This window comes from Halichoerus grypus, chromosome 3 (genome assembly GCF_964656455.1).
Source record: "Halichoerus grypus chromosome 3, mHalGry1.hap1.1, whole genome shotgun sequence".
In the NCBI taxonomy this organism is placed as follows: Eukaryota; Metazoa; Chordata; class Mammalia; order Carnivora; family Phocidae; genus Halichoerus; species Halichoerus grypus.
The window spans coordinates 61077338-61088168 of record NC_135714.1 but is presented as its reverse complement, the minus strand read 5'-3'; the positions used below and the strand labels follow the sequence as shown (position 1 = coordinate 61088168).

General features: G+C 47.7%; 1 protein-coding gene across 1 annotated transcript; it reads left to right on the top strand.

The window, feature by feature from the left end:
• The first annotated feature begins 1285 nt into the window (after positions 1 to 1285).
• SOWAHB (sosondowah ankyrin repeat domain family member B) lies at positions 1286 to 5659 on the top strand. Its single transcript, XM_036097823.2, has one exon. It carries the CDS (start codon positions 1836 to 1838, stop codon positions 4170 to 4172), a length of 2337 nt encoding a protein of 778 aa, XP_035953716.1. The 5' UTR covers positions 1286 to 1835; the 3' UTR covers positions 4173 to 5659.
• The last annotated feature ends 5172 nt before the right edge of the window (positions 5660 to 10831 follow it).

The following is a 10831-nucleotide window of genomic DNA, read 5'->3' as shown; positions in this document are numbered from 1 at the left end:
TCTCAACCCAGTTATTGGGTTTGAATTGCAGAAAATGCCAAAAATAGACAAAAACTTTTCCCAGTTCTTCTTTTTCACCTAGATAATTTAAAGCCAAGGATTCCAATTCGTTCATGGAAAACTACCAGGGTACTACTGGGGACTTAAGATGAAGCTCAGCTAACGTTGTCTATGGGGCAGTTGTCTATGTTGACAACTGTAGGGCCAACGTACTTTCAATACCGTCCCTTAGCAAATAGGACAGGGACTCATGAAACAACCAAAAACAGTAGTGCAGAAGGAAAAGTGGAAAGAGAAGGGGGAGTATAGGAGAGAAAAGGGGTACGACAGGGCAGGAGAAAACAGACTTTATGATAGGAAAGGTAGCCTAGGGGAGGGCATGGAACCACAAAAATAAATAGATAAAACAATGAAAGTATCTTGGGCATGGAAACAGGACTGTCAAACAGGCTCTCAAAGACCTCAGTTAAAGAGAGGGCCAGACCAAGAAGTGGACAGACAGATCAAATGAAAGGGAAAAGCAGCTGTTAGGAAAAGCTCTGTGTCTTGAGGCCAATGACAAAGACAGCTCTGGTGCACAAATGGACTTGGAATTGGAAAGTCTACAGCCTCTCCACGGAGAATGAGAGTCAAGTGGCCATTCTAAGGTTTGGGGCAGTGGGGTCAAATCAGGCAAGCTTGCAACATGCTTACCACTTCCAACGTGGGGAACCTTCCATTCGGGGAGAAAAGGCAACACTGCTCAAGCCAACACAGAAGGGACTGTACAAAAATCTCTTCTGTTCACAAACTTTGCAATAAATAAAAACTAACACTAGACAACAAATACCTTCACCGCATGATTCCTGTTCCTTTAAGGCTGATGGGGCAATCAACTATCAAACTGAGTTTTCCTTAACGTGAGACAATTACTAGGAAAAAGAAAGGCTGAACCCAACCCCTAACTTCCAGAGTGATTTCTCTTCTCAGTACAGACTTAGGTGTATTTGGATGCCTGAGGAGCAGCCCGGGCAGTTTGTCTAGATGAAGAAAAGCTTGTTTGCGGTGCAAACTGAGTTCCCCCGACCTCGATACTGCCTTAGGGAATCTGAAATTCCCTACCCCAGGGCGTTAATAAAGGCATCTTTCTGGGACACCGCAGCATGCCAGTAAATTTACACCTTCCTCCCCCTGCCAACGGCTTTCGCCAGAACTTCTGCCGCACAGAGGGAGGGCAGGAACGGATTTTCCACGCTTTCGTTTCCTACGTGGCCGAAACCCAAAGGAGCGGCCGGTCGCTTACCTGCCTCGTCTGTCCCCGCCCGGGAGGGGCTGCGCGTTCCGCAGAGCGGCGCGCTGTCGGCTCCCGCTCGCCGGCGACTCACCTACCGCGCTCTCTCTGGCTGGGAGCAGCCTGACTCATCTGGGAGAGGTGGCAGGGCTGGGAGACCTCAGAGGGCGGAAGGACAGGAGGAGGCGGGCCGGGCCCTTCCCCCAGAGCCGGGGAGGAGGCGTCGCCAGGACGCAGGTGAAACCGACTCCGACCTATCCCGGGAACTTTCGCTGCGGGGACTCGCTGCGAGAGGCCCGCGTCGCGCAGGGGCGGCGGAGGAGCCGCCCTCTCCTATCCGGGCTGCGTGCGGGGGGCTCAACCCGGGGGCCTCTTCCCGGGGGAACCCGCGCGGCTCTTGGCGCGCTCGGGGCCCGCAAGCAGCGCCGCCCTCCTCGGCTGATGGAGGCGGGTGGCGCCGCCCCGGGCGCAGGTGACCCACGACAGGCCAGGGTTTCGGCTGGCAGAGGGGAGCGCAGGGAGGGCGAAAAGCTGACACCCGGGGCCAGGAGACGACAAGGCAGCGATGGCCCGAGAGTTAAGCCAGGAGGCACTACTGGATTTTCTGTGCCAGGCCGGGGGAAGAGTGACCAACGCCGCCTTGCTGAGCCACTTCAAGAGCTTTCTCCGAGACCCCGACGCGCCCCCCAGCCAGCACCAGCGCCGCCGCGAGCTCTTCAAGGGCTTCGTCAACTCGGTCGCCGCAGTGCGCCAGGACCCCGACGGCACCAAGTATGTGGTGCTCAAGAGGAGGTACAGGGACCTTTTGGGGGAGGAGGGGCTGCAGCGACCCCGAGACCCGCCCGCGGCCGCGGCCCCTGCAGGGGGAGCTGCGTCCTGCGCCCCGCAAGGCGCGCGCGGGGAAGAGCCGCCGCTGCCCAGGCGGCGGCGGCGGCGCGAGAAGGAGCCAGAGGAGGAGCCAGCAGGTGCCGCAGCCCCGGCCGCCCACTCAGGTTGCAGTGGACTCGCAGCCCGCCGCACCCGGGAGGCAGCCCGGGGAGGCGGCGGGCGGAGGGGCGGCTCTGGCCCCGGGGCGGGAGCGAGGTGCGCCGCTGCGGAGACACAGGGCCGCTGCTGCTGGGAATGCCTCCAGAACAGCCTGGAGGGACTGCCGGGGGAGCAGGGGCTCGGTGCAGTCCCGGGCCCCGCCACCGCCGGGGAGAAGCCGGCGCGTGCCCCGCCGGCCCAGGATGACCGCGGGGCTCTCAGGCGGCAGCCGGAAGGCGCGCCCGCAGAGCACGCACCGGTGCCCGCGGCGCCCTGCTCGCCTCCTACAACTGTCGAGGCTGCCGGGAGCCGGGCTTCGCCGCCTGCTCTCCTGTCCCGCCCTGTTTCCCCCGCAGACCCGCCAGAGCTGTTGACCCCGGACTCTCTGCATTATCCCACCCTGCAGCAGCAGCAACAGCGCACTTGGGAATTGGTGGCCAGACATCCCCAGATTCCCAAGGCCCGGGACCAAGGCCCCATCCGAGCCTGGTCGGTCCTGCCGGACAGCTTCCTCCAGCTACCCTCGGAGCTGAGCTTCTGGGTCCGGGAACCTAACTCAGAGCCTCCAGACCCCATTCTTCCCTCTCATTCTGTCCTTTCTGTTGTTCCGGAATCCTGTCCCGAGAACCCTCCACTGGCAGTCTTTCGTAGCATTCGTTGTCAGCTGTCCCTGCAAGATCTGGAAGACTTTGTGGACCAAGAGAGCCACGGCAGTGAGGAGAGCAGCAGTGGGCCCAAAGAGTCTCCTGGGGGTTCTGAAGAGGGGCTGCAGGTTGCTCTGGGAACTCCAGATTGGAGAAAGCTCAGGAATCCAGCTGGAGGTCTTTCTCCAAAGGAGGGCAGCCCCAGCAAGAGCCTTCAGGGCCTCAGGAACAGAGGGGATGGTCACACCTCTCAGCTGGTCTCGACAGAGGCTAATGGCCTTGCAGACCACCCCCAGGAGTCTTTGCCCTGGCCAGCTCCCAGGTTAAGGAGATCCCTCAGGAGGAGCTCTCAGGCAGGGCGAACCAAATTGTCTTCTTCTGATGAGGAGTATCTTGAGCAGGACTTGCTGAAAAGGACTCGGCGCCCACCGCGGTCCAGGAAACCTTCCAAGGCAGGAACAGCATCCAGCCCAAGAGTGGATGCTGCTTTGATACCCAAACCTACAGACATTAAGGCTTCTGTTGCTGAGCGGGGTCGGCCACACACCTCCTGGGCCCGGGCTGGGGAGGAGTCTGCAGCCTTGGTCCCACACAGACCTTCTGAGCACAAGTCATCTGTGGTCCCCCTGGATGCCAGGGAGCACGAATGGATTGTGAAGCTTGCCAGTGGCTCTTGGATTCAGGTGTTGACTTTGTTTTGGGAGGACCCCCAGCTGGCTCTGCACAAAGACTTCTTGACTGGGTACACTGCCTTGCACTGGATAGCCAAACATGGTGACCTCAGGGCCCTTCAGGACTTTGTCTCCAGCACACAGAAAGCAGGGATTGCTCTTGATGTCAATGTGAAGTCCAGTTGTGGATATACCCCTCTGCACCTTGCAGCCATTCATGGCCACCAGGGGGTCATCAAATTGCTAGTGCAAAGGTTGGCTTCTCGGGTGAATGTCCGGGACAGCAGTGGGAAGAAGCCATGGCAGTATCTGACCAGTAATACCTCTGGGGAGATATGGCAGCTACTGGAAGCCCCTCGGGGCAGGCCCATTTTTCCTGTCTATCCTTTAGTCCGAAGCTCTTCCCCCACCAGGAAGGCCAAGAGCCGGGAAATATCAAGAAATATCACCCGCAAGACTTCCTTTGCTGCACTCCTCAAAAATCAGCACAGCAAATGGAAATTGGCCAACCAGTATGAGAAATTCCCCAATCCAAGGGAAAGAGAAGAGTACAGTGACTGAGGTGGTCCCGTCTTTCAAGCATGCAGCCACCACACCCTCATCCTTGAGCTGTTGGGTGAGAAAATTCTTGGGCAATAGAAAAATTGCTGAGGAGTTGGTAAGGAAGAGTGTGAGATGGCCTGCCTAGGGTTTACCTGCCTGGATTTTATGTCAGCACATCCCAGACAGCAGGGGTCATCCAAGCTCTCCGACCGCTCAAGTCTTGGGGCCAGTGAAACCTAGACACAGGGCAGAGGCAGGTGCTTAAAACCCAGGAGGTATTCTTCTCCTTCCCTTGCCAGCACAGACCTGGGCACAGGGAGCCACACTGTTTTCCGAAGCAGCTACTCCAGGCCTTGGCTACAGAGGGAACGGATGTCTAAGAAAAAGGGAGGCAATTCAAGGGATTGACGAAGCCCAGACAAAATCCTCTCTCGCTAATAGCTCTCTAGCTTCTATTTGTTTGGAGTGTAAATCTTGGCTGAGAGTGGAAAGCACCAGGTTTGAAATCAGATGGCTCCTGTTTTCTCCTCTTTTCTCTTTTTCTTCCCTCCTTCATCCCTCCTTCTTTCCTCCCTCTTCCTCCCTTCCTCCCCTCCCTCCCTCTCTCCCTTCTTTCTCTCTCTCTCTCCCTTCCTTCCTTCCTTCTTCCCTCCCTCCCTTCCTTCCTTCCTTCCTTCCTTCCTTCCTTCCTTCCTTCCTTCCTTCCTTCTTCCCTCCCTCCCTCCCTCCCTCCCTTCCTTCATTCCTTTCTTCCCGAATCAGTGAAAATAAAATTATTACTGGAGGGTAGAACTTGATTTAAGAGATTCCTCAGCCTTGTCTCCGGGTCTTCCTTTGAATGCAACCTAAGGTGGCTAATGTGTGAGATGATTAGTGCCTTGTTGGGGTCTCTTCTCCACGATCAAAAAAGCAGTTAGATAAGGTCCAGTTATGACTGACATTCAGGCCCTGCTTTAAAAAAAAAAAAATCAACCTAAGGGAAACTTTTCAAATGTAAAAGCTGATGGTTCATTTGTGTAGTTGCTGAAACCATCTTTCCTGGAAACTCCCTGTGTAACAAATGGCAAAATCAGCATCAGTAGTTCTCAATAGGATTGAATGGCCAACATTCATATTATGGGGAAGCAGTAAGGGTTAAGACGTGAATGCTCCCCCACGAGGAATTTTCTAAGCTGCTAAAAATATAATTTTATTTGCACTAAACTTAATGCCAACTAAGATTAAATATTAGCCTTGAAGTGCTGTATCTGTAACAGGACGTGTTCCTTTTAATTGCTTGTGATGGGTCTGTGGGATGAGAGAATGGCTATTCGTAAGTTGCAATAGAATATCAAGATTTCAGAATATAAATTTAAAGAGGGCTGAAAAGTTAAATGTCCATATGGAAATTGTTAATTTTTTGTGGAATGTTTTCATGTGCTGTGGCAATGATGTTGTGTTTTCACAGTATTTGTGTGTTTCTTCTGGGTATTTTTCCCCATTAAAATATCAACACAACTTTATAAGTTCTTGTACTTACGCCAATTACTGTTAACTTTCTTCTTTACAAAATTGCGTTTCAATGAGTGTCAAATATTTTTCTTTCTTTGGAGTTTTACTTTATAATTTGGTGAAATAAATCTATCTCTGTTCTATGAGAAAACAAACACAAGATAGATATAATAAATAAGTCTAAGCGTTGTTTCTTCCAAAAAGACCTGTATAAGAGATGAAGTTTGGCAAATCAAATCAAGAAAAAAGCAATACCCCAGACGGTGGGGGCATGGTTAGGAGAGATGAAATTTGAAAGAATAAAAGATAAACAACTATATAAATACTCTAGTGAGTGATTTTCAAGGAAAAAAAATCTTAAGTATCAACTTCCTTTTAAAAGACAAAGAATATTTTTACTTTATCATATTTTCATCACAAGATCAATGTATTCAATGAATATGTTTGCCTAGTACTGTGGCGTTTACAAAGGTAAGTGGGATGTGACCTCACCCTTCTTGAAATGTAAAATCTAACAATTCATCTTAACTTAAAATCTAATGAGATTTGTTGCTGATTGATTTATACCTTATCTTGCTCCCAAGGTGTCTCTTAAAGCTGCATTGTATTAGACACAAGTTTTGAAATGAGACAAAGACACAAAAGGCGGTACCAGGAATGAGGACAAAGCAACCACAATGAAAGAAAAAATTTTCCAAAGTGTCCTAAGTACAAAATTAAGTGCTCCAGAGACTTTCAGAGGAGAGATTTCCTTGGGCTGGGAAAATCAGCGAGGGCTTCAGGGAGGTGGGGAATCTTCAAGTGAATGCTGCCGGCTTTCCAAAGAAACCAGCTTTATTGGTTCTACCACATTCTTCACGTCTGCTTCAGTGCATGATTTGCATAGCACTGGTGTTGACTGATGGTTCACTGGTTAGAACACAGTGTGGGTCTCAAGTTGATTCTCATGAGGATTCAGGTCCCTGTGGCCTTTGTCCACACATCATACCTATGACTTTGATCAACTTTCTTATATGGTCAACATATATGTTAGGAGGGGGCAGGACAGAAGAGGGTGTTGAAAACAGAGTAAAATACAAATCTGACTGTGTCATTCTCTTGCTCAAGTCGTAAAGTCCAGACTAGGAGGGCCGGCAGGCCCAGAACATTTTTCTAGCCTCCTGCCAACCACTCCCTGCCATGAACTCCACACAAGCCAAACCAGACCCATTGGAGTGCTAATGGCCCTACCCTCTCAGTTTCTGTCTAGGTGCTGAGTTCCCTCAGCTTAGAATCCCTTTCATTGTTTAACTGGTGACCTTACGATTATTTTTCGAGGGACAGCTCAACTGTCAAGCGTCTAAGAAGATTCCAGGGTAAATACCCCCAAGCCATGGGGCACCTGGGTGGCTCAGTTGGTTAGGCGACTGCCTTCGGCTCAGGTCATGATCCTGGGGTCCTGTGATGGAGCCCCGCATCGGGCTCCCTGCTCGGCCGGAAGCCTGCTTCTCCCTCTCCCACTCTCCCTACTTGTGTTCCCCCTCATGCTGTCTCTCTCTTTCTCTGCCAATTAAATAAATAAATAAAATCTTTAAAAATAAATAAATAAATAAATAAATACCCCCAAGCCAGAAGATATATAGCTCTTTCGTCAGAATTCTCATAATACTGTGTACACACCTCACTTACAGTTTTTGCCACATGGTATTTCAGTAAATTGTTTGAGTGTTTTATTTTTCCTGAAGACTTTGAATGTCTGGAGATTGGAGAGCATGTTTTCAATTCATCAAAATTTAGCAGATACTTACGGTACATTACTATGTGATAAAGATATAATTCTTGCCTTCAAGCACTCATAGTCTACTGGGGAAGGAGGGTCACTGAAAAATAATTTCAGCAGCACAAGGTAGGTGGATAGACGTGTGCATCTAGACTCTGAGAATACAGAGAAAGGGATATTTATGGAGCATTTTCTTTATACTAGGCTCTATGCTTACACTGGAAATTCAACATCCAGTAAGATATACATGTTTCCCATTTTCACGGCACTGTCCTGGACCAGGGAAGTCAAGAAGATAAAATGGAAGTTAGATGGGCTTTGAAGGGCCAAGTAGAGAAAGGAGGAAAGAATATTCCAGAAGAAGGAAGGAACTTGAGTAAAGCTGCAGGGTGGGTTTGGGGGACACTCGGACATTGTGGCTGTGGGGAGAACACAGCCAGTGCTATATGGCAGAAGTGAGGTGGTGCGGAAAGAGACCAAGATGAAAAGGTAATTTAAGGCCAGGTTGAAAAAAGGGTCCTTTGTGCTAGGTCGAGAAATATAGGCATTTTCTAGGAAGCCATGAATTGTCAAAACGCCTCCAGAAAATCTTAGTCTTGTGGCAAATATAGATGTTTTCCTAAAGCCTTAATATGAAAACAAAAATAGATTCTAATGTATTAGATAGATGTAGTCAATTCAGAATTTTCCCTTAAATTTTTCTTACGTCTTCAGTGCTGTTAATGCTTGTTTGCTAGGAAGTAATGGAAGGCAATAAAATAATTGAACAAATGGCAATTGAATATTAAAGGCAACATCAGAAACTGTTGATAATCTTAGCTCAGCCACTTGCCTTTTTTGTAGACATAGTTGTAAAGTAGTGAATTTCAATCTTATAAATATATATGGTATATACCACAGTCTTATTTCCTGCTAGTAAAATTGCGTATGGTTCAACATTTCAGGATGTTACACATAGCATGCCAAGATTTCCAGATGCTTTTGATTGTAAATTTGTAGAAATACTATTGAGAGACAATTCACATACCATACAATTCACCTATTTAAAACATACAGTTCAACGATCACCACAATAAAATCCGGTACAAGTTTGAGAACCACTGACCCAGGCAATGGGGAGCCATTGACAGTTGCATGCAGGGGAATGATATATGTAAGCTGAAGCAAAACAGATTCCTCTTGTTTCAGTAAGGGAGACAAATGAGAAACAGATCAGTTATTATAGTGCCTTAGTTTCATATGGGAAATATTAGGAATGTTGACTCAAGCAGCTGGATAAAGTGGGTAAGATTGGATGTCTACAATGAGGAGAGCAAATTCTAGTCAGAGAGGCTGATGTGGTTGATAAGAATTAGAAAGAATTGGGTAAGATCCAAAAGGATCTCTCTATTTCCTGCCATCTGTAAGAAGCCCTGGTTCAGTGATTACATCATTTGATTACTGTGATGAGAGTCTAGGTTCCTGGTGACACTAAGAGTGTGAAACTCTGTCCAGGCTGGTTAGCACAGCAGTGCTGGTGTGTGTGCTTGTGTTTGTCGACATCAAGCAAATGATTACAAATGTGTAAATGAAAGCATAGGAAAGTACAGTACTTAAGCTCATGACACTGAAGGCAATGAAGCTATCTATGTTGCCTTGGGTTCCTGTCCCGGCTTGGACAAGATCTTCAACTTCACAACTGTCTCATTTTTAAGATGGTTTTGTTTTGTTTTGTTTTTTGGTTTTTTTTGAGAGGATCAAGTAAATTAATACAAAGCCCTTAGAAAATGTCTGGCACATAGTAAATCTTAAATAAGTTAGCTGTTACTATTTTTAACACCATTCAAAATATACCGTTTCCCTTTAAATTTCCATCTATGCTGAAAACAAAAAAATCCTCTAGTTGATTAAAAAGGTGCTACAAGAACAAGAGTTGCTCATCAAACGTTTTTCCTTATGCTCTTACGTAAAAAGATGCTTGTGTTTCTCATTTCAGATGAAAACGTCTACTTAACTATCCCTCGTGTGTAAGTCATTAGCTATTATGATATGTCATTAAACAATTATATCTAATTGAAGTCACAGAAACTAACACTTGTCCAATTAGCAGCTCTGCTCTGGCCTGGAACTAAACCTGGGCAAAGCCCTGAAGAGCGGAAGCTTATGGGGAGTTGAGTGCGTGGCCGTGTGAAGCCAATAGCACTTGAAATTTAAAATATCTAAATTCAACTATGCAGTAAACTTTATCAAAATTCCACTAACTTGGTCAAAATGAAGTCTCACTGGAGTGGATTAAAAATTACTGACATTGGGGTGCCAGGCTGGCTCAGTCGGTGCAGCATGCCACTCTTGATCTCAGGCCTGTAAGTTTGAGCCCCACATTGGGTATAGAGATTATGTAAAAATCTTAAAAAAAATATATTGACATATCAAACTAGTCCTTCTCTTTGGTCTGAAGAATAGTACTTCTTGATTCCCAACTCCAAGTTCGATTCCTCTTTTCTACTTTTAAGAGTTGGGTTAAAAAAAAAAAAGGCATAACTGTGTGTAAATTATGCCTCAATTAAGCAAGAAAATGATATTGGGGCCAAGGCCCTGCTGTTTTGAGAGGGTCTGTTTCTTCTATTTATATGAGTAAACAGTCCCAAATCTAGCAGTTTCTTTTTTTTTTTTAAGATTTTATTTATTTATTTGACAGAGAGAGAGAGAGAGACAGTGAGAGAGGAAACACAAGCAGGGGGAGTGGGAGAGGGAGAAGCAGGCTTCCCGCGGAGCAGGGAGCCTGATGTGGGGCTGGATCCCAGGACCCTGGGATCATGACCTGAGCCGAAGGCAGATGCTTAATGACTGAGCCACCCAGGCGCCCCCCAAGCCTAGCAGTTTCTAATAGGTATTTCTATGCTATCACTTTTTCTGAAACTATAATATTTAACCTTATAGGACTTGAAGCCTTTTGCTATTTATGTCCCCAAATACAATTAGCTTTCTAGTAAGCTCCTGTCTTGCTGTCAAGTAAGGTAGTGCTGCAGGGACATGAATGTAGTGAACCAAATGATTTACCAGAATCCCAGGAGGAATCTCATCACCTAAGAGACTGAGCCAGCCAAGGTAGTGCTGAGACCAGGAGGAATTAAGCCAGAAATAGACCCATTTCCTTGGTCTGAGGGCCTAGGCTTGCCAAATCACATAAGGGTGTCTAGATCAGAGTATTTGGGGTTTCTAATTAAAATGAACTTTAAAAAGTGAGCAAATGGGGACGCCTGGGTGGCTCAGTGGGTTAAGCGTCTGCCTTCCACTCAGCATGATCTCAGGGTCCTGGGATCGAGCCCCGCGTCAGGCTTCCTGCTCAGTGGAGGACCTGCTTCTCCCTCTCCCTTTGCCCTCTCTCACTCTCTCTCTCTCAATAAATAAAATCTTTTTTTTAAAAAGTGAGCAAATGAATATTCAT

Coding starts and splice junctions, on each gene's coding strand:
- SOWAHB (XM_036097823.2), top strand. CDS start 1,836: ATGGCCCGAGAGTTAAGCCAGGAGGCACTACTGGATTTTCTGTGCCAG.